Source organism: Pungitius pungitius, chromosome 2, assembly GCF_949316345.1.
Source record: "Pungitius pungitius chromosome 2, fPunPun2.1, whole genome shotgun sequence".
Classification (NCBI taxonomy): domain Eukaryota; kingdom Metazoa; phylum Chordata; class Actinopteri; order Perciformes; family Gasterosteidae; genus Pungitius; species Pungitius pungitius.
This window is the reverse complement of record NC_084901.1, coordinates 17408759-17428971: the sequence shown is the minus strand read 5'-3', so window position 1 is coordinate 17428971 and position 20213 is coordinate 17408759. Positions and strand designations below refer to the sequence as shown.

Sequence of the window (20213 nt, the reverse complement as noted above, 5' to 3'; positions counted from 1 at the left end):
CAGGCACGCCTTCTGATAGCCCCTGGGACCAAAAATGAAGTTCGTCTTGCGCTGGAAAAACGGGCTCCTCACATCCAGGTATTCCGGGCCCAAGTCGTACCAGGAGTCTGCTGAGTCCTTCCTTGGTCGTGTCATTCTGTCAGGGTCGGTGCTGAAGCAGGCGGAAGCAGGACTCAAATGCAGAGGTTCTCGATCAAAAAGTGCTCTTTATTCCTGACAAAACCAATAACGTGCTCCAACAGCGGGGAACATATAGACAATGACACGACACTGGACAACAGGCACACAGGGCTTAAATACACAAGGGAGGTGCAGGTGATTGGACACAGGTGGAATCAATCAGGCAATCACAGGACAAGGCAGGAAGTGAAGTTACCCAGGAACACAAGAGACATGAAAACTACAAAATAACACAGGAAGAGAGACCAAACCGTGACAAACATGAAGACATAATTTCATATTGTCTTTCTAGCAGTTTTTCTCTCATACAACCATACACATGATGATGATTCTCAAATGGTCTGTAAATACAGCTCGATGGTTAAATAGCTGCTCACCACTTGGAAGGTAAACATTGCTGTCTTTTACTACACCTCTTAGAGAAATTTGCATTTCACTGTAGAAACTGTAAAAGCACCTTTTAAAATGTATGCATATGTTTATAGCTATGGAAGCTGAGTGTCTGTTGTCAAAAGCCTTTTTCATTAGGACAAATATGTATTCATGAGGACAAAAATGTATGGTAAAAGTTAATGATTGTTTGTTATGCATTATTCATCAGTTGCGTGCACTTTCCTCGATTGATATTGAATTGTTACGAAAACGTCAACGGGCCTCATGGAAAAAAGTTTTTTAAAGATAGTGAGAGCTAAAATGTGCTTGTGTTTGCTCATTCTGTCGAAAACAATTTCATGATTGCTTCAAAAAAGAAATTAATTTAAAAAAAGAAGTGTGCAAATCAAAAAGTGAACTAAGAATGAAACAGAAATACAAAACATTGTATTACTATTAGCGCTCTACCTCACCTAATTATCGAGTAATCCAACCTGTTTTTTTTCCTTAATGAACTCATTTTTAATAACCTGGAGGGTAATGAAGGGGGCTGGCCTCGCTTTGGTCTGGTTTGCTAATGGAAGTTACCTTCTCCCAGGATGTGGAGGCAGCTGTAAAGGAGTACAAAGCTCCTCTGGCCGGATAATCAAATGGAGAAACAATTTCCTCTTTCACTGTTGCTGAGCTTTGCATCTTTAGTAACAGTATAAAACACGTGCATAATTTGCTTTAGAAAATGCTTTGTAGAGAGCTTTAGTGAGAGGAAGCGGTTCTCTCTGTGTTTCCGGTTATTCTTATTCTGGGTGCACCATGGCTAATGATAAGCAGTAGGAAACACGTCGTAGTGGCACAATCATTTCTCTCCATCCAGCTCGGGTGGTGCCTGTTTTGCCCAGTGGTGCACACCACTTATTTTACCATGAAAGTTTCGAAGATAAGGAATCCCTGCAGGCCGAATACATAATTCATGAACTCTGACTTTCAGAAACTTCTAATGCAGAAGGATTCCTCTGCATCGCTCGCTTGCTTCCTTTGTTACGGCTTACATTGTCACGGCGGGATCGGAAAGTCACCGAAAACACATCGGCTTGAGAAGTAACTTCACGCGCACGAGTCATTCAATGTGCTTTTCAAAGAGAAAAGACGGCAAAACCATATGCCAATGTCATGCAGGGAGTTAGAGGTCCCAAAGTGCAGGCAGGCTAACGAGCGATTGAGGGCTGACCTGCTACCAATCAGGGAACAGACTTCTCAAGAATAACACTGACACATAAACAACATGTTTGTGTATTCCAGAGAGGCTGAGTGAATAACCTTTACAGTCCTTGCTTGCAGCTTCAGCTGTTCTCTAGATTTATGTTTGCTCCAACGCTGAAATTTGCCGGACTAAATGAGAAAGTACTGGTTTTTGTCCTCGTCTGAGTTGGGATATGTTCCATCCGTCCGGCCGGAGAGGCAATGAAAATAATTTATCGCTTCCACGTCCTGACATTGGACCGCGCCGTCAGTCTGGACGTCCTCTCACTCGAGTTAATATCGAAGCTGTCAAAGTGAGACGCGTCGCCTGGGTCAGATAACATCCGTCAGCTCCTACAGTGCTCGCCCTCAGGAGAGAAAATGATTCAGCTCCAAACTTACTCTAAGTGGCTGTAAGGAAGCTGCAAAGTGAGTCATCTTCTCACATTAAATCTTTTGCAAAAAAAAAAGTTACTCTTGAAAGGTACTAGATACTAGGGCTCTCAATAGATTAAAAGGTTTGTGTTTCTACTAAAGACTGAATCTTATAAATTAAGTAATCTGATTTTTGGACACTGGGGTTTAATTGTATTTTTACACACGTTACCACCTTGGAGGCAGAATTCCACCTGGTGGAACTTGTTGAACTAGCAGCTCTTCCTGCCGTCCTCGTGCTCTCAACTCTCCATCCTTTAACGGCTGTGTTTGAAGTGCCAACAATCTCCCCACATTTAGCCAGGACTCTTTGAAACCACGGCCAGACTGTGTGCCGTGAAGCGTTAGATGTTGAGATGGAAGTAGCCTAGCAGCTAGCTTACTGCAGCTAGCTTAGCCTAGCAGATAGCTTACTGCAACAAGCTTACAGCAGCTAGCAGGGGTTTAGTTTTTGGGGTCAAAGCACACCGGAAGTAAACAAACTTGCCTTAATTCTGTTTTATATATATATACATATATATATATACATATGCAATCTCGGCCACAATAATAGCATAGATTAACGCATCAATTCTGACAACCTGTTTAGTTTAGCGTTTCGGCAAGTTTTCTCCCTTCGTGGAATCCTCTTTAAAACATATATATATATATATATATATATATATATATATATATATATATATATAAACATATATATATAATATACAGTATGTTTACATATATATATATCGTTATTATACGGTCCAAAACATTATACTGCGCCAGTGTGATTAAGATGTACACGCTCTTCCTACACAGCGTCTCACCTGTCCAAGGCGATGCAGCACAGGTGCAGTATGGACGCGGTGGTCAGAAGGACGTCCAGAGACGTCCGGACCAGGCAGAAGGTCTCGCCGTAGATCCAGTGCTGGTGGACCAGCTCGATGGCACCAAACGGCATCACCAGCACCGAGACCAGCAGGTCGGCGAACGCCAGAGACACGATGAAGTAGTTGGTCTTGATTTTCCTTGTGAACGAGAAAGAGAGGAGGGGTTTTATAGAAACAAATCTAAATATGTATGAACCAGATGTAATGTTCACCGCCGACAGTTTTATGAGAAAAACAAGATGGATCAGCAAAACATGTGTGAATAAATAAAAAGTCTTACATTTCCCTGTTAAACTACCTTGCCACTGTTTTTCAACCTTGGACCGAGTTGCAAAGATATTCACATATATATATATATATATATATATATATATATATATATATATATATACTGTATATATATGTATATATATCCACTGATGCACGTAGACATGAAATGTTTGTGACACTAGCATCAAAACAATGCCAATGGAAAGTTGATTAGTGACCTTATATTTTTATATATACAGCTGAACAAGTTGGCTGATATTTCGAGCTACACCTCATCGTGTTGTTTTTCCATCTGTGAGAGCTGATGTGTGTAATTAAGCATAAATCCTCCCCCGAGCTCCCACTGCACTGTTTTGAATCTCTCAGCCACCTCTTTTTTGTGACGAATACCAGAGCTGCGGCTACAGCGAGAGGCTACTCATATTGGCCAGCTGATGAGTTCCAGGTTTTTGTTTAATTTCTCTGATAAATTAGTTATTTCAACTTTAATCTACGGAATCACTGTCACCGGGAGTCTGGCATGGCAAAGGTCAAATGCTGCTAAGAGTCTTGTTGAGGCTTTGGGGCCACAAAGCTGTCAACTTGTTGCACAACTCCAGCCAGTTTATTATCAGACACTGCCGCTTCTCGCTCGGTGGTCCTCTGCGTCTTTAATACCAACACACGGAGGGACCCTGTAACGTCTGTGTGAGACGCTCCAGGTGCCATTATCAGGAACGTGAGACACTATAAAAGTTGTTTTTTGGTCCATTGGCAATCGACCTATCGGGCACCCCTCAACTAGAGGAACTAGAGGGACTGCAGGTGCAGGAGAAACTAAAGTACTACAGAACGTGGAGCGAATCATCGGTCCATCAAGATGTCAAATTGATGTGTCGAAAATCTTAAAGGAAGAGTTTGTTTTGGCGAGTTCTCCTCCCCACTCCTCACTTGGCACGGGTTCGGTTTCCCAGAAGAACCACCAACCCACCAGGAGACCAGTGGTAGAGTGAGGTGGTCTGCGCTCCCCGCCATTTCTATTAATAGCCGGTCAGGGAGGCTTTTCCATCTGCCTGTCGCTAACCCAAACAGCCCCTTTACAAACAGGCTGTGCAGGAACCAGGCAGCTGTCTGCTGCATGTAAATCACGCCAGATATGCACACACACACACACACACACATGTTCACATGTACACATTGGAAAAAACACAAAAAACGCACAACCAGGCATCTGAACGCAAGCGGAAATACACACAAAGCACTTTGCACACCTTTAGTAGATAAATGAGGATTATATAGACACACACGTGCTGCATGCTCAAAATAACACACACACACAATCTGTTGTTGACTGTAATTCAGGACCGTTTAGAAACCGTTAACATCGCCAGGGCGGGAGGCGTTGCGTTTAGTTAGAATGAAATATGATGTTTAGCTTAAAGGACTGAGGATAAATAGTGTATTAAAGAGATTGTGTTACTGGAAGGTCGGTTTTTACGGACACACATTATGTCGGCTGGATAATATGGGCAGCAGAGGAGGAGATATGAGAAATTAAAAGAAGGAAATACTGCAAAGAGGAAAAGTGGAAGAACGTTCTGAATCATGTATTCAGACAAAAGGGAAACTTCATTTGTCACAGGTCCACTTGATTGGGCCGGTTAGCCAAGGATCAAAATATGCAAATGAAAAAGGCTGTGGGGAGGAAACAACCAAAAACTCCACTGCCAACAAAAAGCATTAAGCTGTTGTTTTTGTTTTTGAAAACCACATTCAGGTTTCTCTCAAAGTCAACAGTTAAACTCCTTTGTTACAACATTAAAGCCTTTGACTGCATTTTGTGTTGATATTTATCTACGTAATTTTTGCATTCATTAAATTTGCAAATTAGGCGGCGGGGTAGAAAGAGCTACTGCCTGCGTAGACTACTGTTCCTTTTCTGATGACTAATGGTGAACTATTTTCTACAAGGAGTTAGAGATAAAAGTTTATTGTTTCACGTATTGTAATGAAAAACATGAAGTGGCATAACTTTTCTTCTACATTCCAAAATCGAATATTTTCCACAAATATGCTATTGAGATTCCCTGGTAAGATCCTGCGGCTCACATGGTTGCAGGCAAATCACTGCATGCATAGAGCTGCGCGATGTCCAGCATAAACACCCTGCAGACTGTGTGTGTGTGTGTGTGTGTGCTTACGAGCAGTAAGTGTGTCCTGCAGACTGTGTGTGTGTGTGTGCGTGCTTACGAGCAGTAAGTGTGTGCGTCACAAAAAATGGAGACGGCTAAAGTAGGCCAGCAGCAAAGGCGTCTCAGTTCCCTCCCATGCGTCCTTCCTCTCTGTCCTCCTCCTCTTCCTCCGGTATTCTTGTGTCCTTTCCTCTCTTCAGTGTGAGGACTGAGAGTGTCGTGCATTGGAAAGCTCTTCAAGGAGGAATTTGTGATATGGTGTAAACTATATCAAGAATGGCCAAATTGTTTGGCTTATGGGCCATATAAACTAAAAAAAATCATGGGATGAACAATAGCAACTTTTGTTTTGAAAAGTAAGTTGCAACAGGTTTTACTGCAAGAAAATCTGTGTTTCTGAAGCAGAAAACCCAAGAACTTTGACTAAATAATTAACACTGCAATGATTGTTTCCATCCTTCTAAATCCTAAAAGTGATGTAATACATATAAATAACATGATTGGAAATAGACAAAAAGTATTGGTTTGTGTTCACGTACAGAACATTGAAATGTAATATGTGATATTAAAATGGAGAGGTAACAAATGGAGCCGTTAGTAGGCAAAGAATCAGAAAATCACAACAGGTGGGCTGACAACAATCTATTTTAAGAGCCTAAATACTAAATATTGATATTTTTTTCAATATTGTCATTGTATAATTCTTTTTCATAGATAAGGGAAATCAGCAACCAGCTTTAAATTTGATGGAAAACATAACTTCCCTGCCAGCGTTTGGTTTCCTCGTATTACTTACCAGAGAATTATTTGAGCTGACCACGGACAGTTATAAGGGGGGGATATATATTATATGTATATAAAAAGTCTCTGTATATACAGTCTATAGTGGCTTTTTCTCATGCATTGGTAGCCTGTTTTATACTTGATGTAAATACTATCCTTATTTATTCCACCTCAGTTCCACTGAATGTAAATAATTAATTTGAACTGAAAGGATTAACATCTTCAAAACAAAGCGGTAAATACCGAAGCCTCTGGCAGGGCGCTTACATGCGGCTTGTCGGTGCGTGATAGACAACACTGCAGTTCCACTTTAGTACTAATATAGCCGCCTTTAAAACTAAAACAATGCATGTGTCCTTTTTGTTTCCTCAGGTCATCCGGAGGTCGTCCCAATACAGCAGCCATTGATACGTGGTCTCTTTTCAAGAAATAAAATTTGACTTTTTTTCTCAAAACGTAAGTACAACAGGTCTTAAAGATTTAGTGCATGCACAGAAACACATCTATTTCAATCACATTATCTTAGGATTTAATAAAAGATAAATGTGTTGTGGTAACACGAGTGACAGCCCAGGGTGACCCCATTTTTTAAAAATGAACAAAAGGGATTTATGTTCCTCCTAATCCATGTGTTGGAGATCACTGTAATCTATTTAATATCAGTAAAGCAGCAGCACATTACCATCAATCAGACATGATCGCTTTATACTGGGAGACCCCACACAGCCTTGTTGAATAAGGCTAAGGTGTGTGTGTGTGTGTGTGTGTGTGTGTAAACCCTCTTACTGTTCCTGGCAGCTTTCCTCTCCTGCAGGCTGCTGAGACGTTGTCGTACCTTCTTATTCCTTCTTCTTAAGTTCCTCTCCATCGTATATATCTTCTATATTCCGTGTCATGTGATGTATGTGCATGTCAGACGGTGAGAGGCCGACGGTAAAAGACCTGCTCGCTGTCAAGACCTTCTGTCGATGCGAGGAAAACAAAATGGTTTCCTTCGAGAACTCACAAAGAACATACGGTGAGTAATTGAAATTAAAAAAGCAGTGTTTTGTGGGCGAAGTATTGCTTCGATAACTCAGCTCTTTCCTGCTCGATCGAAGCGACTTAACATTCAATGATGTGTTCCGAGCTGTGCGTTAAATCTGGACAGGGACACAGTCCCCCCGTAGGACGTCCCAATGCAGCAGCAGTGTGTCTCTTTGGTTTTGTTGAGTGTGTGTTTTTCTTTATAATTGCACGTTAGCAGTTCATGTGTACCGGGAGTAAAAACACTGGTTCCCTCTCAATACATGTGTGTGTGTGTGTGAGTGTTTGAGTGTGTGTTAGAGTGTGTGTGTGTGTGTGTGTGTGTGTGTGTCCGTGCGTGTGTGTATTTTCCCGTGGGCAGACAGACAATGAGGCTGGGACAAACAAAGATGGCTCATCATTACCGTCTCCTCGGGGAGGTGAGCCATTGCAGGGGTGACTTTGTCTCTCATCCATGTTCGTAATTACACACACACACACACACACACACACACACTCATTTTAATTTTCTTTTCATTCCCAGGTGCGCAAAAACACACCTGCTTTTACTTCTTGCACGCATTCATCCTTCACACACACACACACGCACACGCACACACACACACACACACACACACCTGCATGTCAGCATCGCGGGGACAATGGTCACCCTGAGCTGCCACAGCAGACGTCTCAAGATAGAACGAGTGACAAAGAGAGAGTCCCACTACCAGATAAAGGAGGACAGAGGAAGAGGAGGAGGAGGAGGAGGAGGAGGAGGATGAGGAGGAGGAGGAGAATGATCGGCCATCCTCGGGATGACCCGCCGTGTCCCGAGACGTGGATGTTTCTCATTGGGCTTCACGAAAAACGAGAAAGCGCATTTCGATGAAAGCTGCGGATATTTCTAACCCTGATTTGTACTCTGCTGTGCCTCTGTGCTCAGTTTTGGGGGAATCCACTTTCTACATTCCTTTGGCTCTCTTACAAACATCCGATTCTGTCTCCCTTAAACGCGAAGGGGAGACGCAACCATTCATTTTCACTCGCTAAGTGAGACCGTCTTGTCATCTAACAATAAGTTGTCCACAAAGCGGCGGAGGAAGAGAGGAGATGGAGCTGCGTCCCACCTGAGTTGTCGGTCCTTGCAGACGGCCACCATGACCAGCAGGTTTCCCAGGATGCTCATCAGCATGACGAGAGACAGGAAGCCGATCAGAGCTATCCGCTTTGGCATGCTGTCGCTACGGAAACAGCAAAAGAAAAAGGGGACACGTCAGTTCACATCTGCACAGATAAACCGCAGGATGCATCTTTTTACCAAAGAAGAAGACCATGTGGTCCGGCAGCACTTTTGACGAGATTTATTTGATATTTTTTCATCCCGTATTTCCCTGCATCAGCAAAAAAAGGAATCCACGCTCGTTCGGGATGGAGGACAGTTATTGGCAGAAAGAACTAATCATGAGACGGAGAGCAGGATTTATTCGTAATAAAGTTTATGCTGCTCATAAAGCCAAACACCAGCAGCCTATGATGGAGAATCTATAAAATGTGACATGTAAAATGTATTTCCAAACCCACAGCGAGATGACACAAAGTCCACGGTGTTTATTTTCTCCCTATTTTCATGTCACTATCATGAAAACATTGAAGCTCGATCAGAGCAAGAAGCCGAGCTGCACTTTGTTCAAACGAGAAACGATACAAACATACAGAGTTTTTTCTACTGATTCCTAATACACAAGTTTAAAGGTCTAAACACCGTCAGCACGCCGCAGGAGGGAGAGCATTTCACATCCGCGCTTGATTACTAACGAATGGGGACGGGCAAAAGAAAAAAGAATGACCTAAATGTATTCATCAATTATTTTGTAACATTATTTGATACAAACAGTATATATTTGAACTCACCTCATCTATCAAAAGGTGTCCCCACTGACTTTACCGGTTTTAGAAGCTAAAGAATGATGATTAGAGAGATTTCCTCTCAGCCTCCAAAAGGCATCTTGTCCTGGCTGAAATTGTTCTATTTGAATATCAAAGGGGGAACATTTCCATTCATATCTAGAATACTGCAGCTCCGCCCAAGCATCCACCTCTACATGAGGACGTAATATTATGACGAGGCCCCAGCCTGAGCAGATAAGCTCCGCTGCACACAGTGTGAAAACAAATAAACGGCAATTAATAGGCAATATCTACACAACACACTGCTTTTACATCACCAAATAACCCTGAAATGAAGTCCATACATTATAATGCCTGCAAAATAAAGTTAGGAAGGCCTGATGGAAGCGAATCCTCCACCAGGACATCGCGAACTGCACACGTTGCGTCTTGACTACGACCTCGACACCCGTCTCGGGGTCCAGCGAGTTAATCTCGTTTGACATTGGTAATACGCTACGATAACAATCCCCCTGAGGCGGACTTCGCTCCAAATGTTCTCCTCCCTCTACTGAAAATCGCCACATTTTGGGGCAATCTATTAGTGGCCGGCGCACTTTGTATGCTAATGGGCCGCCTCAGCGAGTACCGCACCGAGCTGTACTTCTGTCCCCAAGTGATGGGGACGTGCAAATGAGGCTGGCTCTTTGATGGGTGACGCCAGCACACTGATCGGATCAAATCGGGCCGCTGACAGCTTCTGAAGCATCATTATCCCCCCCCCAAAAACCCTTCTGCAGCACCACGCTGATCCTCTTTCATCTTGAATTTGTCCGGCCTTGATTCATTGATGCCGCTCTCAACTTCCCCACAACGGATGCGACGAGGCTCTGATCATCGTTGTTAGCTGCCAACTTCTGATTATAAAGCAGCCGCTCACCAATAGCTACAGTTCATAAACATTTTTTTTTACATTTTCCCAGCTATCCACAGAGTCAAATATTTTCACTCCAATCGAGTGACCACCTTGTTTTGGTGTGCACAGCAACAAATCAATTGGTTTCCATGGCTACGTCAATCGCAAAAAGGTCGGCTGTGAAGTCGGCTGTGTTTGTGTGGATCCCACGTTGTCTTAAATTGCTCTGCGATAACCAGTCAGTTCTCTCCAGGAAACCCCCTGAACAAAAAGCGTGAAAGGTGCTTATTGAGTCCTATTTCATCATCTTATTCCTTCATTGCTTTCATTCAGCGTCACGTAAACGCGTCATTCCTCCTCCGACGCATTGCATTCCTCTGAGGCTCCTGTGTGCTTAAGACTCGACGCACTGACAGGTGAGATGTTGAACAAACACACTTTCTCAATCCACACCAGGTGCTCTAAACGGATTTCCCAGATGTGCGCAGTCGCTCTCTCTGCATGCTTTCATTTGCTCTTAAGTCCGTGTGTCTGTGGAGGGGATTTGCAGGAACTCGGAGCCGGAGGTCCACGCAGGGGAGGACTGAGCTAAAAACAGAGAAGTCGTAACTATGTTGACATCTGATACACGTGAACTTTGACCCGCGGCTAAGCTTGAACCTTTGCGGGGCAATCAAGCAAGCCGGCAGCGCCAATTAAGGACAGATGAGGAGTGATTGAGGAAACACCGTCTCCAGAGCTCTAAGCTTTAAAAAATCACCAATTTGTCATTCAATTCTCATCAATTATCCGGTGCACACGCACGCACACACACACACACACACACACACAATATTGGCTTTATTCCCACATGTTTTTTTAGGGTCTGATGTTGATACCTCTGCTTAAGGTGAGGCAAAAGAAAGAGGGGGGAAATGTAATCTCAGCTGCAACAGGAAGTGGAAAGAGACGACCTACTCTGCCTCAGAATGTCTTCGCCATCGCAGCTCCTCTTGAGCCCTCAGAGCGGCGCCGTGTCAGGTGCCGAAGGAACACTCCAGTGATTCGGTGCCGCATTACGTCAAATCGCTGCATTCAAAGTTTAGTTTCATCCTCAAGCCAGAACGGAAGTGTGTTAGTTTCACCGACTGCAGATGATCATCTCTAAAATGTGAAAAAAAACGCCGCGAGCTATGCAGCCAGTCTTATCTTATTATATCATCTTACCATTCGCTCTTTACTTTTCAACGCTCTTTACTTTTGAAAATCTTCCTGCTGCTCTTTTCCACCTTCACTTTCACTCCCAACTCTTCAGATACAGACACACCGTCGCATTGCGTAACAAATACACTAATTTTAACCCGAACCACAATCTTTTCCTTGAGTAGTTTTGATGCGTAGGTAAGCCCTGAAAGTAAGTAAGTTGTAAGTAAGTGTTGTAACTTGGAAGACACTATGAAGGTAACAAGAGGAAAAAAAACACAACAGCTCTGACTCATCAAAAATGTATACCAAGCATCAGTATTTGATGATTTTATGAGTGAAAATGTGTCCTTAATTTATGCTTCCCTAATTAAAATTACAGGCAGAAAACCGCTGGAGCGAAGCTTTATTAAAGCAGGGAGTATAGTCAATTAAAAAATATAAAAATAAATCCAAGCTTCAAAATAAAGAAACATCACGCAGAGTGAACCAAACCACATGTCCCGTAATGGAGGAGGTGCACTTCATCCCAAATCGACCAGATCTCACCGTTCTCACACATTCCCATCTGTTCCCTGCTTACACATCGGATACTTTGTCAGAAATGGGTGCGAGAGCATGTTATCAGCAGGAGAGGCCTCGCATCTCCCCAAAAAAAACAAAAACATTTTGGCTGGGCCTGAGTGGGAATCCCTAATTGCAAAGAAAAGCTGTTGGGACCGGGCGTTCCCTCCCAGCAGGCAGGGACAAGCCGGCCATTATGCAGACGTCTACTCTGGTACCCGACGCCGCTTCCCGCCATCACAAACAAGGGAAATGTGTCAAAATAGATGGCTGGGTCACGACAGATTCCCCGCTGGGTGGGGTCGCTGGGTTCTCACACAACTTTTCAATTAAATAACTCAACTAAGGAGCCTAAGGATAAAATGAGAAAAAGGGAGGAACATTTTTCATTTTTTATTTTCTGTATCCATCTCAAACCTCAAATGTATCGATGTAGACACATTTTGTTCTGACAACGACATAAAAATAAACCCTAGAATGGAAACCATTCCAAACCCACCCATGCATGCGATCTTTTTAAATAAACTACAAATTCCTCCCAGCTCCAGGATCAATAAATCAAACGTCATTTATCGTCTTTCCGCCTCAAACCTGGAACTACACACCTCGGCAGATGTATCGAATTGCCAATCAAGTCTCGACGTGGCGTTTGGGTCCCAGAGGAGGCGCCCACCTACAAACTGTCGGCCAAGGCCTTCGCTCCTCTACCTGCCGTCTGTTTCAGCAAGATCGGTTTCTTTGCTTCAAAGGGGGGGGGGGGTCAAACTGAAGCTTTGTCCCGGTGGGTCTCTGTTTATTTTTACCTCTTTTGTTAACGGCATAGAAAAAACGGAATGAAACGCCATCTGGTTGCGTCGGCGGGTCAAAAAGCTTCAGATTGCGTCAAAGTGTTTCTGACAGATTGCAACCAGGTTGTTACTGGGAGCTCGTAGTGGGACGGACGGGCAGCGACTGGCCCCGGTGTCTTTGTGTTTGCCTGTGGAGCGCTAACAAGGAGAGTCAAACTGAAGGAGGCGGCTTGTGAACGTGAACTTTGACCTTGTGTTCTCGCTGTAGTTTTCTGTGTAATGAGAGAATGTGACAAGCCATTATTCCTTAAAAAATAGAAGTCCGGCGTCCACTCCCGACCTTCAGCGCTAACGAGTGCTACCGCCAGCTCATGTAGGTCATCTAACTGTCATGCAGGAGTTCATGTTGTGTCAAAATGTCCCCATTGAACGTGTCCTGGTGCATTGGAGGACACTCACGCCATCAACATCAACGTGAACTCACTTATGTTTTACTTCCAAAGAAAAAGTTTTTTAAGTCACTTGTGTTCTGAGACCAGGCTTACTGCAATACTTTTGACAAAGCTCATGTTTACAACCAATTAGACATACATATATATCATATTCCTAATGTCTGCTCAGACATCTCAGCCCCCCGACACTCACCTCCCCCTCTTTTAACCTCCTGCAGTGTTAAAACCACAAACAGTCTGAAGCTTCTCAGATCGACTCCTCCGGGCCGTCAATATTTTAAAGCTTCCCGACCGCCGGCGCATTGATTCCACCTCCCCAAAAAACAGAGCAGAGCCGAGCCAACGCAGCGAGGAGGAGGAGGAGGAGGAGGAGGAGGAGGAGGAGGAGGAGGAGGTAGAAGAAGACGCTGGAGAATCACACACCTCGGGGGAAGAAAGCAGGATCTTGTTAAAAAGGGGGAAAAAACGCAGCAGTCGCACAAGAGAAGCAACGATCATCATCAGCAGTCGGCATCATTCAGTCACACACACACACACACACACACACACACACACACACACACACACACACACACACGATACACACGTGATGTGTCCATCAGCATACTGGTAACACCACATTTTAAATGTACTTCACAGGTCAGGTGAAGAAACCTTTCAAAAGCGTGAGATCTTAACTCGGTATCCACGAAGGTCGGCGCCGACTGGTAGAAGTTTGGATTGGCATCGTGGTTCACGAAAACGAGCGCTTTGCTATTTCCGGGCCTTTTTCAGATGAAGTCTCACATTTCTCATTGTGTGCTTTGGGGATTTTGCAGGACGGATTCCTCAGAGTCAGGGAGCTGTCAGCTTTAACTTCCAGCCGCCTGACGAAGGTGTGACGAGCTCTGCCTCTCTCCCAAGCGTCTCAGATGGATTCAGCGCGCGTCCAGGAGCGCCGTCTGGAATGACTGAAGTCTGTTTGGGACGATGAGTCATGCTCGACTAAATATTCATGAATGTCAGAGTTGAGAAGTTACCAAACCGCGAGTCGGCTCAGCTTATCATTAACCACCTCATTTTGGTCATTTCTTAACCATCCTTCCTGTTTCATGCTTCCCTGCTGTGAGACTGCCCTGATCGGTTCTACCTGGGCCTCCTCACCTGTGTTGGGTCTGCGTGCTCTGCTGATTGGTTGCTGTCTTGGTTCCTGCTTTTTGTTCTCATTTACTTCCACCATCCTTCTGTATATTGAGACTCATCTTTTATTCTTGTGCTTAGGATACTTTTTTCCTCTTATTACCGATCCTTTAAGTACCAATAATGGCTTTCTATTCCATCGTCCCTGTGTTAGAATTTAACGTATTGAGTTCAGCATCTGTTGTCACCTGTGTGAAAGAAACAAATAAAAAAGTCATTTTCCCTGGCTTATTTTTCCTCTCTTCCAACAAAATGAGCTTTCCTAGACATGTCATTTGATCAAAATGGAACTCGGGGTCGCTTAATGAAGTGTGACCAAATGCTGCAGGCAGCAAAGGACAATAAGTGTCCACCAACCGTCCTCACACAGAGGGTCCACAACATAAAAGGACCTGAGAACGCTTCTCAGTGTGAAATCTGCCTCCGCGATGAAAGTCTGGGACGTCCCGTTGGGGAGGTGAAGTAGGAAATGAGGTTGTTTGTTGCGGCTTCGGGTCCACTAATATGTTGGGGACATTTTCAGGTAAACAAATCAAGACAAAACATGCAAAATCGGGTTCAGTGACGATGATCAAATATTGTTGAGAAGCTTATTGATGGCTCAGCTCTTAGCATCTCAGCTTCCTTCTACAATTCTCCCACGTCACAGATTTAAAGCCCCCTATTGATGCGTAAGAAATAACCAAGCTCTTCTACACCTGGAATCCAACTCCTCCATCTCCCCAAACAAACACGCGTCACAGCTCTTCTTCAGTCAGAGGAATGAGTTCAGCTTCATCCGATCACTCCTCTGCATCCATCTCCCCTCCAATTACCAACCAAGTTTTTTTTTCCGTAGGTTTACTGCTGAAGCAGTTTATTTGTAAGAGAGTGATGTGCATCACTTCAAAATATTTTTTTTCAAGGTCAAGTTTGACCCTTGATGTATTTAAGGATGTTTTTTTAAGTATAGCATCAGGTCTTGTTATTCAGAGTTCAATAATTACCTGCATGTGGCAGAGTACGCGGTTTGCATTCGGGACGCATGGTGCTGCTGGAATGAGTCTTAAAACCCAGAAATGAGTCGGTAGTTTTGGAGTTCTTGTTTCCTCGGCTCACGATCAACGTCTTCTCTGATGTGTTTTGGTTGAAAGCCGAGAACAAGCCAACGAGATTTTAACGTTGATGATGATGGTGGATCTGGGTCCTCTTTTTGGGACTTTTGGGAGGTTTTTTGGAGTCTCCTGCTTTGGGACCGACGTCCCCTCAAGGCTCTTAAGATCCGGGACAAGCGCAAACAATGGCTGCACGTATCATGCTGTACCGGATTTGGTGAGCCCAGAAAAGCAAGTCAGTAAGTTGAGATCAAAGAGCCGGAGACACCGAGATGCACATGAAGGCAAAGAGAAACCGAACAGGAAGTCAAGCTGACATAAAAGGGCACGAGTAGAGAGAAGTGGGGGAGTGACTGACCCACTTCAGTCACTCTGTGTCGGCACATTGATCGCTCATCTCAGACCGGGCTTACGATATCAAAGAAGCATCAGGCTTAAACTCAAAGGAAAAAGCTGGTTTAAGCAGACAAAACTGAGCCCTATTGATGTATTGTATCGCGGGGGACAGGTGCTCACTGACACGGATATTGAGATGTCTCATTTAAACCCCTGACAAAGTGAAGCAAAAATCAAAGTGTTACATTGATACTTTTGTCCGGTCTACCTCGGCTGCTTTAAATCCACTAGATCGAGTTCAATTTTAAACTTATTTTACTTCTCTTCAAGTTCATGGCAACCTACTTCTTCGAGGTTGTTAACCCTTCCAAAGGAATCCTCACACTTTGTTCTCACAATCTGTATCCCTGGAATATCTCAAACCTCAGCATGAAACTGGATGAGAGACACCGGGTTTTTATAATTAATCGGGCAAATTGAACCTTTAACCCCGAGAGTGCCCCCCCTGTCTCCCCCCCCCAGTCTCCCCTCCACTATGAGGCTGAATTCTGATTTATAGTTACAATTATTTTTACCCCCCCTTCTCCTCCCCCCCGCTCTCCCCGTCGTCCTGCTGTCTTTGTTCAAGTGTCACATTTACTGTGTTAATGGGACAAATTAACATTCACACACACACACACACACACACACACACACACACAAATACCCACGTGCCAGAATGAGTCAGCTTCCTGCTAAGATCCACTCACTCAAAACCCACCACACGTTCGTATAACTGCACTTGTGAGGGTCTCTAATCCCCTTTGGGCGGGATGGGGGGGGGGTGGACGGGGGGGGGGGGGGTTGGGGCTTCACCACAAGGCTCAAATAGTCCCAAACTGAGATGTATAAAGGAATTAATCAAATGCAACGTTGAACTTGTACTTTTCTTACAGGGCCATTAGTTTCTCACCAATAGCTTCTCCCTCTGCCGCTGATTGGACGTGTCCCCCCCTTGTTGCTTAGTTACTGCACCGTGCGGACAAAAACAACAATCTGTTTAAATAATACATCAATTCAATGACGGGGGGTGATTTCGGCAGCGAGCTAAAGAACTTATTGGTAGGCCATCGCAACAAATGCGCGGCACTATTTCATCTAAAATGGTATTCTTACAAAATAAAAGGGATTGTGCAGCCCTAGCTTAAATCATATGAACATTTTAGAAAATAAAGTGAATGATTTATGCTTTGAAATCAATCCATGTGCATGATTTCATCATTAAGTCAACACGACATGAACAGAAAATACACTCGACAGTAAAGTGTCGAGCTGAGTGTGAGGTGTCTTCGTGCTGCTGCTTCCTCAGATTGTCTGAGACGCTTCCACACTTAAAGTGTTGCGTCAGAGGTGACCGTTCATTCAGATGCGGTTGGAAGCTGCAACTCCTTGTGGAAGTAGATACACTCCAGAGTTCCTCGGTATCCCACTTTTGTCCTTTCCGTCTCACGACAAAAACCAGCACACACGCAAGTGTCAGTGGGGCTCAGATTAGAGTCTGCTCGCTTTGCTCGAGAGACATGACACTAATCCAGAAGCAATTTGCTGTGTGAATGTGGACCGGGGTCTGAGCAGAGCTGCCCCTGCAAAGCTTGATTTCCTCCCCCCCAGAAAGTCACCAAAATATGAAAAAAAGAAATACGTGGAGTGAGATTGAGACACAGTGTCCAGAATGTTGTTAAGAAGGATGCAGACACAGTGACACAATAGAGGAGATACATGTGCTTCTGTCCCTCTGTCAATGTGTGTGTGTGTGTGTGTGTGCGTGCGTACTTTTAAAGATATCTTTGCGAGGACCAGCTTGAGTGTGGACTTTTTTTTGAAAAGTGGGGACATTTTGGCGGATTTGAATTCAAGCTCCTGTCTGCAGTGAGGACAGAAACAGATTGGGGAAATTCAAATTCATTTGGGCTCGCTAACTAAGCTTCGACAATGCAACAATAACGAGTGGAAAAGGCCCGTCTCGGGTTCCGTCATATAATTCATTCATTCATGGATTAAAAGAGCAGGTGTCCTTTGATATGATTGGATGTCTCAAGGAAACACTACACCTGCCTACAGTTAGGACAAAGACGTTTGTTTGAAAAGACGGAGGTCAACGCGTTGCTGCCTATTCGTGGAAGGACACACTAAAAAGATGAATTATGTTTGATTATCTTTCTGGGTTTATGAAGAAATGAGTATGTGTGTGTGTGTATGTGTGTGTGTGTGTGTGTGTGTGTGTGGGAATGAGATCACAAACACCTTCTGCAGCGTTCGTTAGCATGTGTGCATCAAAGGGAAGGACGCTGTGTGAAAACACTGAGCAGACTTTAGCCCAGAGCCGCTTGTCAGCACAAATCAGGTAATTGTTCTGCACTTGAAGGAGCTGCAGGAAGCAGGCCATAGTTTTGAGAAGCTCGCAAAAAAAGAAAAAAAAAATATTCTCATTACATCTTTTCTCCATCCGTGTATTAGAAACAACACGAGTTACAATCTCCTTTTCATCCAGCCCAGGAGGGATATTTTGGGGAGCACATAATGAATGAAGAAGAGCGTGCAGCTGATAAATACCTTCAGAGTGTTGGGCAGGGAAACTTTATTAAAGAATTCTGCTCAACCCCTCGCGTCTCACACAGGAAGCCAGTGCAGAGTGGTGACCCGTGCAGAACGCTACGCACTGAATGTAGAGACGAAAAGGCTGGATTTACAACGCATTTTAGAAAATAAGCATTTGAATGAGTGGTTTTGAAGATAAACCAGTGTGTCTGTGAGCCGTCTGCAGAGTCAAGTGAGAATGTGTGCAGGAGGTGGCATGCGTCGAAGAACACGCTGACTGAGAACCCTGTAGGATGTTTGTTGTCTTCTAAAAGCAGAGGATCAGTGTGTGTGTGTGTGTGTGGGGGAGCCGGCACGCGTCTGGATCCGCTATCAGTGACAGAAGGGATGAATCACACTGTATGATGGCAAACACACACACACACAAGTGAAAACAGATTCAGGGTTTTGACGGACGCCGGTTTCGGGGGGGGGGGGATCCTTGTTAGATCCAGAAATGATTCTGCTGAAGTTGAATGAGGCCCTCGACATTGTTCTTTGAGTGCCTCGTGTGTGCGTGTGTGCGTGCACGCTCTGCCTGCAGATGCTTATTTCTTCTTACGTGTGAATGGAGCATTTGTTATTGATGTTGCATAAGCAGTTGCTGAATGAATTATTCAGTCCAAAAAGCCGCGTGCGCTCTGCCGGCTGCCGAGTCTGCACTCTGCCACGCAGCCACCGAGCCGCAGGCCGGGAGACAGAGACAAGACTCCAAGAACCGACGCTTCTACCAACGGCTTTCCAGTTACCAAGGCCGACGAATGCCTCCGCCCGGATTATGCGAGCCGCCCGCCACTGCACGTGTACGTTGCAAAAAGGAAAGGCGGCATCATCGCCTGGGGGGGTGGGGGGGGGGGGGGCACGCTTTACACCAATTACCCGTCTCTTGCTACGCCCAGGAACGGATGGCACGGAAGGAGAAGCGTGAATAAACAGTGAGAAAACAAAAGAACGAGCATTCCTGCAGTATGTAGCTACATGCGAGCGGAGACGGGGGGGGGGGGGGGGGAGGGGGGGACTGCGGCCCCACGCTGTCTGACACGTCCCCCGTTAAAAGCGTTCATCCGGAGAAGCGCATCTGTCACAGGACACCTTAGGAGGCTAGGAGAAGGGGGGGAGGTTGGTGGGGGGGGGGAGGTAATTCAAGGAGGGGAAGCGCTCCGAGGCCGGGCATGACACGAGCTGTTATGTTATATTATGCTATTGTGTTGCAGGATGCGTCGTTCCCGTTAAACATAGCTGCGGCGCTATTAGCGGAGGTCACTTCTTCTCCCGCGCGCCGCTGGCCGGGCAAGTCTCAGGGTCTCCTTCAAGGGCGGATGATGCTCGACATAATGAGATCTGCCCCGGGAACTTGACTCCGGTGTCCTCTGTCATCCCAGCGGTCGGTGCGAGGCCCGGGGGCCTTTCCTCAATGACTCCGTTCCGAGCCTCCTCGTCTCCCAGGTCCTCCGGCCTCGTCACCTTTATCTCAGAGCTGCATCTTGAAGGACGACCCAATTCCCAAAACACATCTCGTGCAGGCAGCAACCTTCCATTCTGCCGAGTGAAGACAAAGCGGCGGTGCCTGAAGCCTGTGTTTTCTCTACTGACCAGCAGGGGGCGACTACTCTGCTCCTGTAGAAGTCTATGAGAAAATGGCTCTACTTGATTTATTCCCTCAGTGAATATGATTATATGGTTTCAACTCTTCTTCAGCACAGCGTGACTTTCGTTGAATAAATGATGGTCCATTTAAAGTCCAAAATCAAAACATTGTAAACAATCTGTTTTTTAAATAAATATATGATTTTGCGAGATTTTTAAATTTGTGTCATAATCTAAAGCTGCCTCCGAACTAATTCTGCATACCTGACATATTAAAATTCCTATAGT

The 20213-nt window shown here is 44.8% G+C and overlaps 1 protein-coding gene across 2 annotated transcripts in view; it reads right to left on the bottom strand.

Annotated features, from left to right (window-relative positions):
- htr4 (5-hydroxytryptamine receptor 4) overlaps window positions 1–20213 on the bottom strand; it is an 83401-nt gene that overhangs the window by 36909 nt on the left and 26279 nt on the right. For both annotated transcript variants that reach the window (XM_037461500.2, XM_037461498.2), the window contains exons 3-4: window positions 8452–8565; window positions 3030–3230 (exon numbers count right to left, since the gene is read on the bottom strand). In XM_037461500.2, coding sequence (XP_037317397.1) covers window positions 3030–3230; window positions 8452–8565 — 315 coding nt within the window. The remainder of the gene's footprint in view (window positions 1–3029; window positions 3231–8451; window positions 8566–20213) is intronic.